Source organism: Capsella rubella, unplaced genomic scaffold, assembly GCF_000375325.1.
Source record: "Capsella rubella cultivar Monte Gargano unplaced genomic scaffold, Caprub1_0 scaffold_8, whole genome shotgun sequence".
NCBI classification, from domain to species: domain Eukaryota; kingdom Viridiplantae; phylum Streptophyta; class Magnoliopsida; order Brassicales; family Brassicaceae; genus Capsella; species Capsella rubella.
Window position 1 is genome coordinate 93,880 of NW_006238916.1, and position 15,548 is coordinate 109,427.

The 15,548-nt window shown below is 36.0% G+C and overlaps 6 protein-coding genes across 18 annotated transcripts; 3 read left to right on the forward strand and 3 right to left on the reverse strand.

Annotated features, from left to right (window-relative positions):
- Positions 1 to 605: 605 nt before the first annotated feature.
- LOC17876850 (WAT1-related protein At5g47470) lies at positions 606 to 2,927 on the reverse strand. 2 transcript variants are annotated; one of them, XM_023777064.1, is made up of 9 exons: positions 2,847 to 2,927; positions 2,506 to 2,593; positions 2,166 to 2,404; positions 2,003 to 2,068; positions 1,782 to 1,898; positions 1,467 to 1,689; positions 1,231 to 1,395; positions 987 to 1,138; positions 606 to 908 (listed from the first exon to the last, which is right to left on the reverse strand). In XM_023777064.1, the coding sequence occupies exons 2-9, from the start codon at positions 2,509 to 2,511 to the stop codon at positions 782 to 784; spliced, it is 1,095 nt and encodes a 364-aa protein (XP_023632832.1). In that variant the 5' UTR covers positions 2,512 to 2,593; positions 2,847 to 2,927; the 3' UTR covers positions 606 to 781. The 2 variants fall into 2 exon arrangements, with proteins under 2 accessions (XP_023632832.1, XP_006282288.1); XM_006282226.2 differs by lacking the exons at positions 2,506 to 2,593; positions 2,847 to 2,927 and having other exon boundaries at positions 2,166 to 2,410.
- LOC17875091 (putative pentatricopeptide repeat-containing protein At5g47460) lies at positions 2,694 to 4,673 on the forward strand. The gene has a single exon (XM_006282216.2). The coding sequence runs from the start codon at positions 2,818 to 2,820 to the stop codon at positions 4,555 to 4,557; it is 1,740 nt and encodes a 579-aa protein (XP_006282278.1). The 5' UTR covers positions 2,694 to 2,817; the 3' UTR covers positions 4,558 to 4,673.
- Positions 4,651 to 6,493, reverse strand: LOC17874818. Of its 11 annotated transcripts, none has more exons than XR_002832450.1 (5): positions 6,228 to 6,493; positions 5,909 to 6,082; positions 5,289 to 5,335; positions 5,035 to 5,079; positions 4,805 to 4,817 (listed from the first exon to the last, which is right to left on the reverse strand). XR_002832450.1 is itself a non-coding variant. In XM_023777080.1 (4 exons), the coding sequence occupies exons 1-3, from the start codon at positions 6,398 to 6,400 to the stop codon at positions 5,060 to 5,062; spliced, it is 312 nt and encodes a 103-aa protein (XP_023632848.1). In that variant the 5' UTR covers positions 6,401 to 6,492; the 3' UTR covers positions 4,651 to 4,817; positions 5,035 to 5,059. The 11 variants fall into 11 exon arrangements, 6 of the variants coding, with proteins under 6 accessions (XP_023632848.1, XP_023632852.1, XP_023632843.1 ...); XR_002832456.1 differs by having other exon boundaries at positions 5,964 to 6,082; positions 6,228 to 6,492; XR_002832449.1 differs by lacking the exon at positions 5,035 to 5,079 and having other exon boundaries at positions 4,651 to 4,817.
- A 1,314-nt stretch (positions 6,494 to 7,807) lies between these two features.
- Positions 7,808 to 8,982, forward strand: LOC17875134 (aquaporin TIP2-3). The gene is made up of 2 exons (XM_006282020.2): positions 7,808 to 8,227; positions 8,439 to 8,982. The coding sequence occupies exons 1-2, from the start codon at positions 7,850 to 7,852 to the stop codon at positions 8,811 to 8,813; spliced, it is 753 nt and encodes a 250-aa protein (XP_006282082.1). The 5' UTR covers positions 7,808 to 7,849; the 3' UTR covers positions 8,814 to 8,982.
- A 79-nt stretch (positions 8,983 to 9,061) lies between these two features.
- Positions 9,062 to 11,348, forward strand: LOC17875792 (VAN3-binding protein). 2 transcript variants are annotated; one of them, XM_006282087.2, is made up of 6 exons: positions 9,062 to 9,945; positions 10,076 to 10,469; positions 10,558 to 10,734; positions 10,818 to 10,867; positions 10,956 to 11,013; positions 11,092 to 11,348. In XM_006282087.2, exons 1-6 carry the CDS (start codon positions 9,655 to 9,657, stop codon positions 11,331 to 11,333), a joined length of 1,212 nt encoding a protein of 403 aa, XP_006282149.1. In that variant the 5' UTR covers positions 9,062 to 9,654; the 3' UTR covers positions 11,334 to 11,348. The 2 variants fall into 2 exon arrangements, with proteins under 2 accessions (XP_006282149.1, XP_023637107.1); XM_023781339.1 differs by having other exon boundaries at positions 10,956 to 11,348.
- A 34-nt stretch (positions 11,349 to 11,382) lies between these two features.
- LOC17877367 (formyltetrahydrofolate deformylase 1, mitochondrial) lies at positions 11,383 to 13,339 on the reverse strand. The gene is made up of 8 exons (XM_006282298.2): positions 13,085 to 13,339; positions 12,894 to 13,006; positions 12,582 to 12,732; positions 12,426 to 12,499; positions 12,155 to 12,314; positions 11,895 to 11,993; positions 11,724 to 11,810; positions 11,383 to 11,617 (listed from the first exon to the last, which is right to left on the reverse strand). The coding sequence occupies exons 1-8, from the start codon at positions 13,325 to 13,327 to the stop codon at positions 11,471 to 11,473; spliced, it is 1,074 nt and encodes a 357-aa protein (XP_006282360.2). The 5' UTR covers positions 13,328 to 13,339; the 3' UTR covers positions 11,383 to 11,470.
- Between the last annotated feature and the right edge of the window lie 2,209 nt (positions 13,340 to 15,548).

Genomic DNA, 15,548 nt, shown 5'->3' on the forward strand with positions numbered 1-15,548 from the left:
TGGTAAACGTAATGACTATTGACTTTTCGCGTAATACTATTGACCGCATCACTTATTCAAAATATTTCCTATGTCCAAAAACAGAAATTAAAAGTTACCTTTTCATAACGTTTTACCAATAATAAAATAAACAGAGAGTAAAAAAAACAATAATATTGATTAAAAAAATGTTACAAACAGACAAATTAATATTGAATAAATAGATCAGAGAAAATGATAGATTGTGTTCCATTAATGATGATGATGATATAACTATTAACTAGAGCATCTCGACTTTATATGTTTCTAACTGTTAAAAGGTTTTTTTGGTTTGAATTAATTTTACATTCGATTCATAAAAAAAAAAATATTCACAGCCAATTTAACTTATGTTGTTAAAATCTAAGTTCACTAACTTTTTACAAAAAAGAATAAAGTATAGGTTTAGTGTATTATACATGTTAATTAACTTTGTAATCTTTGGCGTTAAAAGATGATTAGCTCTAACTCGTGAAGAAAGAATAACATATATACTATGAATGAAACAACAAACTTGTAATTTCGATATGATTTGTGACTTCACCCATCATCTTCTATCAATGCTCTGCGAAAAAACAATATCAAAACGTACTGAACATAAATGTATGTTGTTTATATATATAGCTTTCTATTTTCTCCGTTTTAAAATGTTCACTAGCATTTATATATAAACTAAATCCAACTCTCTACCATTTCCCATAAACTGATAGAAGAGAAGAAGAAGAAGAAGAAGAAGAAGAAGATGAACAACAAACAAACACGATCAAGACAAAAGAGGCTTCTTAGAGTCGTACTCACTCTCAAAACTCTCAATTTCTGAAAACCCTTCTTTGCCTTTAGCCCATAGCACCAGGTATAGCCCTACGAACATCAACACCATCCCTCCCACACTGTAAGACAATCAAAATGTTACCGCTCACTCCGAACCTTTACAAGATATGTTTGAAGTGTTGTGTGAATGTTTTTACCTTCCAAGGCTTACAGACTCTCCTAATGTAAAAACGGAGAAAGCAACCGATATAACGGTAGCGAATGGACTAAACATTGAAACCAGAACCGGTCCACGTTTCTTCATAGCCCATCCATTAAAGCTAACACATGCTCCACTCACTGTCCCTCCCTGCCATTACATGCATGTAGAGAACAATCAACTTATAAACCACTTATGTTACGTGTGTGTATAACCCATGAATGATCCATCTGAAACTTTACCAGGACAGAATAACCAACGAGGTTACTGAAACTAACAAATGAAGTGGCAAGTACTTTTGCTTTCCGGTTTTGCAATAGAAGTACCACCGTTGTTATCAACACTCCTAGTAATGCCGTTATTGCACTTAACGATATTGGTGCCGGAAACTCTGCTAATGTCGACGCCTGCAATAACAGCTTTTGAGAAACTATACCAAACTGGCTATGATGATTGGTGAACCCATGTGTATACTTACCTGAAGGACGACGTTGGTTGATAAAACAAAGACGGCTCCAAGAAGGTATATACATCCGACGACTCTGTCTCGATCAAACACAAATTCTGAAGCATTCTCTTCTTCGTTAAGTCTTATCGAAGTGCTGTGCATTAGGCTCATTGTTAAAGCGCCAAACACGCACAACAATGTCCCTAAGATCTTCAATTTGCTGTACACGCATTTCAGGTTCATCTTCTCTAACCTATCCATAATATTAGAAGACACACTTAATGTTGGAAACAAAACGACGAAAGGTTGCATGTTAAACGCACAAGGGTTTCTTTAGTTATTCACCCAACCATCCAAGCTATGAAAAAAATGAGACCAGGAGCCAGATTAGGCATCGCTGTTGCCATTGCTGGTGATGTCAACCTGATTCCTTCTAGAAACAGAGATTGAAACAGGGTAACCCTGTTTTTGCATATTCACAACAAAGACATTGCGCCAAATTCAAACCCACGTTTCATACTTTTCAAACAAAACAAAAGAGAGTAAATGGGAGGGATGATACTTACCCAGCAAAGGCGATCAAAACTAGCTTACCAAACAGCCTCAAACTAAGCTCATTTGGCCATTGCTTCCTTTAGAACAACAAAAAAAACAAAACAAACCATTGACTATGGTGAAAACACAAGTTTTTGTTTGCCTAGGTTATGTGAAAAGGTCTATAAGGCAAACCTTTCGAAGAGAATGGCGAAAGGCGAGAGTATTACGAAAGTGGCAAATGTAGAGAAGATGACAATGGTGAAAGGGCCGAGACCGAGTGACATCAAATAACTCATGAGCAAAGAATTGCCAGCGTATACGAATTGAACCATAACTAAACCTCCTACTATCACCATCTCTTCTAGCATCTCCTTCTTCATCCTCTCCTCTAGGAGATTGAGCACCGGTCGATACAAATTTAAACACAGAAACTGCATGGCAGGAAATACATCATATGCATAACGAGTTTGGATAAGATTGCAATACATAAAAGATTAGAACAAATGAACTATTCTCTCTATCTCTCCTTTACCTTCATCCAGACAATATCTTTGGAATCACAATCATCTTCCTTTCTCTCTCCCTTTTACTTTCTCATTATATTCCTCAAGTTTTTGCTTCTGTAAGAAAACAAACCCTCCATTGTTATTACACCTATATTTGTTACTTTCCAAATAACTTTCATGTCTATTTTAAGCCATCTTTTATCCCAACCTTCAATCTCTTCTGCAGTCTTCCCCAAATTAAAGATTCATTTTTTTTGAAACAAAATTTACCAAAGATTTGGACTTTTTGATTATATGATACATTCATGGACCAATCTGTCTAAAAGGGTAAATATCAAATGCTAAGATCTGTGTCGAATAAACTTACAGCTTTTCCGACAAGAAGCCATGTTAGTTCCACTGCCTCTTCGAACTCATGGACAACCATAGTCCCTGCTCTGGCTCGGTTTGATTCCATCGGCGTATTACGCGCTGCCGTTGAATTGATCAATGACGGTGAAAAGCCAGATGCTTCTCCACTTGTTCACTTGCTCCGCGTCTCCGGAAACTATGGTTACGTTTCTTTGTGTCAGCAGCTTCATGGTTACGTCATCAAACATGGGTTTGTCTCAGATACGCGTGTTTCCAATTCCCTGATGAGGTCTTACAAGACAAGCGACTCGCTGGAAGATGCTCACAAACTGTTTGATGAAATGCCTGAACCAGATGTCATTTCTTGGAACTCTTTGGTTTCTGGTTATGTTCAATCGGGAAGGTTCCAGGAAGGACTCTGTTTGTTTCTCGAGCTCCACAGATCTGATGTCTTCCCTAACGAATTCTCTTTTACAGCCGCTTTAGCTGCTTGCTCACGGCTGCGTTTCATGAGACTTGGAGCATGCATCCACTCCAAGATTGTGAAGCTTGGCATAGAAAAAGGAAATGTCGTAGTGGGTAATTGTCTAATCGACATGTACGGTAAATGTGGTTGTATGGATGATGCAGTCTTGGTATTCCAACACATGGAAGAAAAGGACACAGTTTCTTGGAATGCCATTGTTGCTTCCTGCTCAAGGAACGATGAGCTCGAGCTGGGACTTTGGTTTTTCCACCAAATGCCAAATCCAGACACTGTAACGTACAACGAGATCATTGATGCTTTCGTCAAGTCCAGAGATTTCAATAATGCCTTTGAGGTTCTATTAGATATGCCAAACCCTAATTCATCGTCATGGAACACAATATTGACCGGTTATGTCAACAGTGAGCAATCAGGAGAAGCTACTGAGTTTTTCACAAAAATGCATTCGTCCGGAGTCAGATTGGATGAGTACAGCTTGTCAGTAGTTCTAGCTTCCATCGCTACTCTCGCTGTGGTTCCATGGGGAAGTCTTATCCATTCTTGTGCCCTCAAGCTTGGCCTAGACTCTCGAGTTGTTGTTGCAAGTGCTCTTGTAGACATGTATTCCAAATGCGGCATGTTGAAGGATGCTGAGGTGATTTTTTGGACTATGCCTAGAAAGAATCTAATTGCATGGAACGCAATGATCTCTGCATATGCTCGTAATGGTGATTCAACCGGGGCAATCAAGCTCTTTAACCGATTGAAACAAGAAAGATTCATGAAACCTGATCGGTTCACATTCTTGAATCTCTTAGCTGTTTGCTCTCATTGCGAAGTTCCAATGGAAGTCACGCTTGGCTACTTTGAGATGATGGTCAACGAGTATGGGATAAAACCAAGCGTAGAGCATTGCTGCTCTCTTATCAGAGCTATGGGGAAGAGAGGAGAGGTTTGGCAGGCAAAAATGGTAATTCAACAATTCGGTTTTGGGTATGATGGTGTGACTTGGAGGGCATTGCTTGGTGCCTGTGGTGTTCGAAAGGATCTGAAAGCTGCAAAAGTAGTCGCCGCAAAGATGATAGAGTTAGGGGATGCTGATGAAGACGAGTATGTATACATAGTGATGTCGAATCTTTATGCTTACCATGAGAGATGGAGAGAAGTTAGTCAAATTAGGAAGATAATGAGAGACAAGGGGATTAAGAAAGAAGTCGGCTCTAGTTGGATTCAAGGACAAAATGTAGCAATACAGCTTTAGAATCCTTTAAGTTTGAGATTTTGGTTATTTAAACATAATGTTAAACTAGCCTTGGAATCAAACATGAGGCCAGAATCTGGGAGATGAATCGAGTAAAAAGTTGAAATTGCATTACATTTTTTTCTTCATTAATCAAAGAACATAAGTTTGGAGTAACAAACAAAGAACTTGTCTTTAAGTTTACGAGAAGAACTTCCCTCCCTCAATAGTAATACTCTTCATGAATGTATCAGGTCACCTTGGGACTGAAAGGCCCATCTCTACAACAGTAAGCAGAAAGAGAAATAAAGATTAGGACAGAAACTGATATTTACAAAGAAGAGAGAAAGATAGATGCTTTTGGCTTATTGATTTGGTGGTAAGAATCTTGGAAAATGTTACAGCAGATCAGACCAACAGTAAACTAGTCAAGCCATATCATCTAGAATAGCTTCCTAAAATCTAAATTATCACCAAAGCATTGTTGACAGAGCCCACCTTTAAAAACAACTGCAAATACGTCTCACGTGCCATCGATTCCATCTGGGACAAAGAGCACTTTTACAAATTACTACAGAATCTTTGCCACTCTTACACACAGATCATGAACTAACTTCCCTAGACTGGCATCCATAGAAAAGAAAAGCAAGAAACAAAATGACAATCTTAAATTCCACGTATTCCAGGATTTATCCTACAGCTTGTATTCCAATATTTCATATGGATTACTAGAACTCAAAAAAGGTTCGTACTTGATAAAGATGCAAGGATCCCACATGGTAACGGTGAAATTATGTGCCTGCATGAATCAAGTACTCATAATTAGACGGACACAATGGCACTAAAGCTCAAAACTCTATCACAACTCTAGGCACTAATTAACTCAATTAATATAGTTTTACTAGGGTCAGTCCTGTTGTTATGAGTCAAACATTAATATCCACACTAAAATAATACAACTGTTTCCCAAAGCAAAAAAGTCATATAACATAAACAAGGAAGAAGCATGCAACAAAAATACACTCATAGAACTTGCAACATATCATGTAAGCAATCATAAAAAAATTACCATATATATATATATATATAATCCTTATTCTCACAGCAGTCTAACGTCCTCACATGTAAAGGACTTGTGAAGGTTTAAGCTTTCTAAGTCTAACCAACAACACTGACTGATAAGACCAAAGGGCCCTGTAATAACTATGGACGATGTGCAATACCATGAAAGGAATGAACTTTAATGTGAGCTCAGTCATTTAAGTAGAGAAATCAAGACTAGTGCAACATAGAATTACAAAATGTAAAGACACAAAGGAAGAATCATCAAATGTAGAGAAGAAAGCAAATAAATAAATAAAAAGCTACTCACAAGAAAGAAAGCAGAAAAGAGAATTAGAGGTCGGGAGAGGTGCAGCAGAGAGTACCCTGAGAGAGAGCTCGGCTGCTTCTGGAAGTTGTGCTAAGGCAAGACGTCAACCGAGCAGCCGCTACTGTGCTGTGAAGTGGTAACAAAGACTGAACACAACCAAGCTCAGATGGGCACCTACATCATCAAACATTAAATTCATCAAATGAAACCCTAAAGCGAAGAATTAGGAACATTACAGATCAATGAAATGACAAAATGGGAGTGACATTTTTGACCGAGTAAAAACGAAATTAGGCGATAGAGTTCATAAAATAGAGACCTCGAGAAAGAGAAGCGTGGAAGAGGAGAAGCAGCGGGTTTAGACGGGATACGAAATCCGGCGGATGAAGCAGCCGGTGAAGATCCTGTGCCAACAGGGGAATTACGAAGCGAAGATCTGATGGCCGATCTGAGAGACGAGACGGAGGATCTGCTCATGATTCTAGAAGCCATTGCACGAAGTATAAGATAGAAGCCGGGAAAAAAAAAAAAACGAAGGGAGATCGAACTTCCTCCACAGAGGTTTTATAGGGTTTTAAGGAAGGACGGAGTAACGAAGAAGACGCCGGAGGATAATAAATAAATATCGCTGTGTTTTTTGTTGGGTTTGGAAAATCTTTCAAAAATTTTATGGGCTTAGGCCCATATATTGATAAACAGGTCCACATAATCTAAATCTTTGAGACTAGTGAGAGAATACTACGTCTACGTACGTGCCAGCCAAACTTCTACATATCTCATTCTCCTAAATACAGAATATGATAAAGAAGTAATATATATATGTGTCATCCGTGCCTAAACCTTTTCACTAAATTAACTATTGATTAATCACTCTTTTGATGACCAATCCAAAATAATAACATATAAGGTGTGGGATAGGAATTGGGACGGCTAAAAACAAATGAAAAAGGCAATAAATCACTTAAGAAAGATAATTTAAATTGCCATCATATCATATTATCATGGTGGAGCTGGAATTAACACCTCCTCCTATCAATATTGTATTCAGAATCATACACTTTTCGGCTAAATGAAACAATTTCTATACTTCTATTATCACTAAGTTTTTATAAATCACCTTTTCTCAATGTGTAGTGTATTATGGGCAAATCACATAATACCACGTTTTAATTCTCTCTTCTTCTTCTTTTTTTTTTCTTTAAATAAAAAAGGATTAACGTATATGATGAATTCGTGAAGCCCTTCTAACAAAAGAAAGTTTAAACAAAGTTAATCAACGCAAGATTGTAGTTTTTATCTTCTTCACTTAAAAATATCTCATAATTTAACTAAAGGAAGAAGATAACCTCGAGATAGTATAATTCTATGAGTATATGTAACATTTCAATTCTAAAGTCATAATCGTAGGTAGCTAGTTAAAACTTGATTTTCCTTTTTTATTATCTTAGTGAAATAGTATTCTAAATCCACCAACTCTTAAGAAACAAAAAAAAAAACAAAAAACAAATTGGATTTAACAATATAGTATAACCCCTAATAATATTTTAACACTTTCCTACTTATCTAATCCAATACGAAAATTTTAAAAACAACAAAGACTAGTAAACACAATAAGACCATTATCATTATTGGTGTCACACAACATATTTAATTTAAATGCGGGAATATCAAAGTGCCAACAGAAGATTCTTATCCTTACATGTTTTTAAATCCCAACATTAGTTGTCACTAATCTTTAGCATGTTTTAAAAACATTTGCTAATCTTCGATTAATCAATTGAGAGGCGGTTTGGGCGGCACCCAATAATGATCTGCCACGTACTATGTGCCCCATCGTTGTCGTCTCCTCTTCGCTATATAAAACAAGAGCCCATACAAAGCCCAAAATAACAGAGAAAGAAGAAAGAGCTAAACCAGAACCAAAAGTTTTTTCAAAAAAAAATGGTGAAGATCGAAGTTGGAAGTGTGGGTGACTCATTCAGCGTGGCATCTCTAAAAGCTTACTTGTCTGAGTTTATAGCAACTCTTCTCTTCGTATTCGCTGGCGTTGGCTCTGCTATTGCCTTTGACAAGCTAACCTCTGATGGAGCCTTAGACCCAGCTGGTCTTGTAGCCATCGCTATTGCTCACGCTTTTGCTCTCTTTGTCGGAGTTTCCATTGCTGCTAACATCTCCGGTGGTCACCTTAACCCAGCTGTCACTCTTGGCCTTGCCATCGGCGGAAACATTACACTCATCACAGGTTTCTTCTACTGGATTGCTCAATGTCTTGGTTCCATCGTCGCTTGTCTTCTCCTCGTCTTCGTTACCAATGGCAAGGTACGTATACTAGTAGCTTACGAGCGGTTATTCTGGTTTGCTTCGGTTTGCATCATGAATATCAGTTTTTTAGGTTACAATATTTAGGTTTTTTTGTTGTTTGTTGCTTACGTTATCTAGCTCGATCGTAACATTTTCTTACCGAAACAGAACATGCTTCGGTTTGCATCATGAATATCAAATGATTTGTTTCCCGGTTTGATGCATGCAGAGCGTACCAACCCACGGAGTCGCAGCCGGTTTAGGAGCGGTGGAAGGTATCGTGATGGAGATCATTGTGACCTTTGCTTTGGTCTACACCGTTTACGCAACCGCAGCTGACCCAAAGAAAGGATCGCTTGGAACCATCGCACCGATCGCTATTGGTTTCATCGTTGGTGCCAACATCCTCGCTGCTGGTCCATTCAGTGGTGGCTCCATGAACCCAGCTAGGTCGTTCGGACCAGCTGTTGTCAGTGGAGACTTGTCACAGATTTGGATCTATTGGGTTGGACCACTCGTCGGTGGTGCACTTGCCGGACTCATCTATGGTGACGTCTTCATTGGTTCTTACGAAGCTGTAGAAACCCGTGAGATCCGAGTGTAATTATAAACGGGTTTTGTGATTGTTTGATGTTTGCTTTTGTTTGGTTGGTTTGATGTTTTGTTTGGTTCTTTTATGTTTGGTGTTCAGTTTCTTCCAAGATTGTATGTTAGAGAAACCAAAGAAAAACAAAGTCATGTCTTGTTAATAAGAAAATGTATATATTCCACCACTTGATGGGTTTTTTTCTTTTCTTTATAATATGGTTTTGTATAACGTGACAAGTAAAAACAATGATAGCAGTATAGAAGGTAAAAGAACAAACCAATAGCCGAAGGCCATTCGAATTTTTGAAAAATGAACTCGTGGGGAGTATCTTTATAGGAATACCAAAAGTGTTATGACTTTGTGTAAACTACAATTATAACAGAAACTGGTCGGGAGAGTCACGAACTCTGTTAAAGTTGTTCAGTCAAATCTTCTCAAACTCAAAAAGACAAGACAAAGGCACAGCTTCTGGCTCTTAAACCAATGAAAATGTCCCCACAATATCCTACCCCTTCTGTCTTATTATGCATATTAAAAGTTCCATGGTTTCTCTAATCTATATTTTGTGTCCATTTGATGAGACATTTCCTGAATACATGGACTCTGCACAAAGCACAATTGCATTGATTTGTGTTCTCTCCGTCTCTCCCAACCTTCTTGCCTTACTTATATCAGAACGTGGGGACTTCACTAGTGTGTTCGATAAGATTTGAACAATTCCAAGTTATTAAAGAAAAGAGTTAGTGTTTGCTTACTGCTGATCTTCTCTCTCTCACGAACTTGAGTCAACATTAACCTTCATAGTGTAAAGTTCTTTCTTTCGCCATCTTGGATTTTCTTTGACTCTGAGAAGGAAATGGAAGGTGCGTTTTATTCAGATTGGAATGATACATCTTCATCGTTATTCGGATCAGAGAATCTGGAGGAAGACTTGGAGGAGGGAATTGTGAGATCTGAAGATGTATTCTCTCAGATTCCTCAGCCTCAGACACCAAAGGAGCCAATGAAGTTCCTGTCCAGATCATGGAGTCTATCTGCTTCTGAAATCTCCAAAGCTTTGGCGCAGAAACAGAGACAACAGCGAGTTTCTGTGTCCCAGAACAGTCCTAGAGTCTTCTCCCAAGATGTTTCTGCAGATCCACTAATGGTATGATCCCTTCCAGCTGATGCTCATAATTTTGTAGTTTTCCTGAGTATTCTTGATACTGTTTCAGCCAGACACTTTCACTGGTTATTGAATTCTGATATTTTTTTTTATGATTCTCTGGTATTTGCAGGCAGAGAAGATCATGAAATCAGCTGGGGCACGCAGATCAGGAAGATTATCAAAGTGGTTTCACCACAAACAACACACCAACCAAAGCAACATGAGGATTCTAAAGAAAAAAGATAAAGCGCGGGTGGAGAATGCCCATGTTCAATCAGCTGTGTCCGTTGCTGCTCTGGCAGCTGGGTTAGCGGCTGTGACCTCTGATGAAAGCTGCAACAAAGAGTCAAGCTCCACGATGGCACTGGCTCTTGCCTCAGCAACAGAGCTACTGGCTTCGCACTGCATTGAAATGGCTGAACAAGCAGGTGCCGATCACAACTGTGTTGTTTCCAAGGTTAGGTCTTCTGTTGATATCCACAGCCCTGGAGATCTCATGACTCTCACAGCGGCGGCTGCAACTGGTAAGAGTATTGTTAAAAAATTGGTGTTGAGGCTATGGCTGGTTTAGTAAGATGGCTTTTAATCTGAGTTTGTGGAAAAATGAATCAGCATTGAGAGGAGAAGCGGCTTTGAAGGTGAGGCAGCCAAAGGAAGCAAGGAAAAATGCAACTATCACACCTTGTGAGAGGAGCTTCTCAGACTCTCACTCGCTTGTAAATTGTCAATTTAGAGTGAAAGAACCAAATTTTCCTCTAGAGGGCGAACTGGAGCAATGTGCACGAAATGGTAAACTATTCTTCTCAAATTCTGCCTGATTCAAGACTAGTTCCACTAGTTAAGATGCTTATAATACTGAACTTTATCAGCAGGAGTACAGCGAATAAAGCGAGCCTGTGTCTATATCAACAAGAAGTCTCAGGTACTTAAGCAGTCTGGATTTAATCTGTAAGAGGCGCAAATTTATTTGCTTATCTATACTAGTTACTTAACCTTTATGAATTCCTCAGGTCATGATCCAACTCAAAAGCAAACACGTTGGAGGGGCATTCTCCAAGAATATCAAATGTAAGCATTATCTATTCTTTCAAGAGTTAGGAAAATTACCTGTAACAGGAAGTCTGAAGCTTGTTATTGCTTTTGAAGGTGTTGTTTATGGAGTCTGCGACGAGATATCTGCATGGCCTTACAGGAAAGAGAGGGAAAATTCCGAAGAAGTCTATTTTGGTCTGAAAACAGGGCAGGGTCTTTTAGAGTTTAAGTGTAAGAGTAAGATTGAGAAGCAGAGGTGGGTTGCTGGGATTCAGTCTAGTCTCCGGAAAGCAACATGCCTCGAGGCTGCCAAATGCTCTCTGGAATCTCTGAGTCTCAGCGATCGCATGCGATAGGGAATCCTGTATATACTTACTATACCCAAAATTTTCTGCTGCATATGAGTCATCAATCTTACAGAGAATTGGTATAATACTCTCTTGAATCGTTCATAAAAAAAATCAGATGAGAATCATAGTCATTGCTTTTGTAACTAGAATACAACAGTCTTGTTTGTGCCATAAGGTAATACCCGTAGTTCGCAGTATGATTTTATAGCTTTCGTGAGGCATTTTTTCTCTAGGTCCTCGGACTTCTGGACAAAGCTCCTTAGGTTGTCTCGGTGGGAAACACTCTCAACCTGAAAAAGCCAAATTCAGACAGAGTAATTAAGAAAGCTGCTGAGTACATTGATAATAACAACCTTCTGAAAATACTACCAATTAACTATATGGCAAATGAGTTACCATTTGTTCAATGATAGGCCCTGAATCCAGTTCCTCGGTAACAAAGTGACTTGTTGCTCCAATTAATTTGACACCTGCATCAAATGCCTGCAAACAATCTAGAATATAAGTGGCAAAAAACAACAAAATAACCAATTACGGGAAGGTAGAGCCATGGCAAAGCTCAATGACCTGTTTTGCAGGATTTCCGCCTTTAAATGATGGTAAGAGACCATGATGGATGTTGATTACATCCTTTCCATAACCTTTCAGAAAGTTACCGGACAGAATCTGCCAAAAGGAATATGGTATGAATCCATTTTTTTGTAAGTGATTCAAGTCTTGGTTAAAAATAGACAAAGCAACTAAGCTGTATGCAATAATATTCATCTGAAGGCTGAACATAACTGTTACTAAACATTTGATCAAAGAAGGATACAAAAAATGTTAACCTGCATGTATCTTGCAAGAACTAGGAAATCAGTATCTCTAACCAATTCCAAAATCTCATCTTCTCTTTTATTCTCTTTTGTTGTAGCTACATAATGATATGGGATGCCATGCCTCTCAAGAAACCGCATAATGTGAGTGTTTGAAGCTCTTTCATGGTTGCTAATAACAAAAAAAAAAAAATTCCAGACCAGCAGCGTAAGTATTCGAGACACAAGACACTAGACATACATGCTGAGCTAGTCAGATGAAAATAGGAACTTATAAGCTCACCTTATGACACAGGTAATATCCACGGGCAGCTTCCCGTCCTGCCATTTGTGCAACATTTCGACAAGACAATGATCCTGTATATAGAATTACATACTATTATTAATCAGCAGTGAATACAAAGAGTAGAAAAAGAAGGAAGTTGCTAACATTCAATACCTGTTTAGAGAGTAGAAGAGCTATCTTATACTTGGGATCTATAGAAGGCACACGCACAACCGAGTTCAAGGCACCATATGCTTGCGCAATGGTTTGAAAATCTTCATCCACTTGGTTTCTCGGCCACTTAACCGGATCAAAGATAAACTCGCTGTCAAAGAAACCATTTTTTGTTTTTCAACACAAAACATAACCTTTCAGTCGATTCATCTTCAAAGCTTAGTACTTTAAGTCTATAGCTTTGAGAAAGTTACTTAAAAAGGAAAGACTTTGAGTAAAAAGGAGCAAAAGTGGTAATGAATAATACAATACCTGCGGGAGTAGAAGACATTTTTGTTTTCAGGAACAAAAACATCGTAGCCAAGTATGTTACCGCCTTTGGCTGCAATACAATCTGATAGCTTTGCTACAATCCCAACAGCATCCTATCATTCAACCCCCAAGTAAAAAAATTAGATTCAAGATTCTCCATCAACAGAACAAATCCAAAAGGAGTGAAGTACCTGACAATGGAAGACATGAACGCCAGGAATGAGAACAGGGGAGACAGAGGAATCGAGGGACTCGCCGTGGAATCGAGACGATTTGAGAAATTGATTTTTAGCGAATCCACAAGCTCTCTGGGAGATTCGTCGTATCATGATGGTCTCCCAAACCACTCTCACTCTCCGCTTCACCGCGACGAGAGAGAGAGAGACCAAACCACGGTTCCAATCCCGATTCCCCCAATGGATCGCCCCACTCATCCATTTTTTTTTGTCGTCCCGTATCTTTCTTTTCTTTTTTATTTTAATTTTTTTTAATTAATATAGTAATTGAGCAATTAAAGAAATCTTTTACTCTGGTGAAAAGAAAATCAGGCATTTAATATAGAAATCAAGGCCCAATAAGCACTGGAGGTTTGTTAAAAAAAATAGAATACCAAATTTACATATTTTCAAGAAAATTCAATTTTATTTTTTGAACAAATAAGATATTATTAATACACAAAATCAACATTTTATATTTTGATTATTCTGAAAACACTTTTATTAAACTTCCGGCTTAATTATATAAAATTTTAGGCATGAAATATATAAAAAAATATGTGAATTAGCTTTGAAATATGTCAATAATGGTAAATTAAATGTTTTTTTTAAGAAAGGAAAAAAAACAGTGGTTTGGTTTATACTAGGTAATGTCCCGCGCATATGCGCGGGTTGTTGTATATTTATTTAATTATTTTAATTTATTTATTATTTATAAAAAATAGATTAAATAAATTTTAATGCTTATAACATTTTTACATGTTATTTATTTAAATCATACAATAGAAGCATACATTCATATCTTTTGAATTTATTCGTTGATTAATTGTTGAATTAATCAATTTTGATAGTAATTTTCTTTAGTACTTTTAAGTATTTTTAATAAAACAATAATATTGTTAATGATAAAAATAGGAATGATATTGGGAGAATTTAAAAAAATACCCCTTTAAAAATATCACTTTTTAAATTTACTCCCTTTTCAAACTTTATCAAAACAACCACTAAAAATGTTGAAATTTATCCAAATATGTGTGTAAACTTATAAATATACACAAAAATTACCTTTATTTGTGTATAAAATTTTATTTATTTCAATGTCTTACAAATTGGTTTGAATATAACAAAAACAATATTTTGTTAAAATAATTACATACTTTGAAAATAAAATTAATATACATGAATATGTGAGAAAGAAAACATATAAAGTAAAACAATGAAAATGGTTTATTTAGCTTGATTTTCTTATGGTGCGATGATCAGAAATCAATATTTTTGAATCCTATCGATAAAGTAATTTCCTTATAGCCATAAAATATTATTATATATATGTATTATACATTTAATAGTATTAAAAACAATGAAAAAATGAAGAAGTACATAAAATAAAGAAGAAATATAATTGAAAACAAAAGTTTTAACCAAATATATAATCATGCTCTTACAATGATATATTAATTTAGCTGTCAACCCATGCAAGAGCATTAAAAATTAAACAAAGAAAATATTGAGAATATCAGATATGGTGGAGGATGATGTAAAAATGAGTATTTATAGGATAAAATATGATGTAAGTTACAATTCTAAAATAATTAAATCAGAGGAGTTATAATTATAATTTATAGTGTGTTAATTGAAGTTAAATGGAGGAAACAAATAGTCAATTGAAACGTTATATAATTTAAGTTACAATTTAATAGTAAAGTGTGGATTTCAAGTATGAATTAAAGTATATGACTAAATGTGTTAGATATTTGGTTTAATTAAAAATAAATATTATAATTAGAAAATAAATGCTAAATGGACCAATAAGGAGAGAGTGAAACCTTAAAAATTCCCAAGAAATAATTTTATTTTTAATCTCTTTTTATATTCCTCTTAATTTAAGTTATATTTCTAGGTTTAATTATATTTTTCATCCTTGTAGTATATATAATAGATAGGAAATTGAATATCAAAATTGTATTTTAGATAGGAAATCAAGTATAAAATTCAAAGTTAAAACAAATTATAATATTCTTTGTATTATTACATGTTGAATCACAAATTAAATATAAAGATCATTATTCTTAAAAGAATGTCTTACAAATTGGTTTGATAATTATATAACGATAAGTTTATTTTGTTAAAAAATTACATACTTTTGAAAATAAATTAAATATACATGAATATGTGAGAAAAAAACAAACATCTAAAGTAAAAGAATGAAGATGGTTTCTTTATCTTGATTTTCTTATAACCATAAAATATTATTATACATATGTATTACATTTAAAAATATAAAAAACAATGAAGACATAAAGAAATACATAAAAACAAAAAATAAATAAAATTGAAAACAAAAGTTTAAACTAAATAATTAATCAAACTCTTATAATGATATTTTAAATGAGTTTTCACCCCATGCAAGAACTTAAAAAAAAAACAAAGAGAATAATGA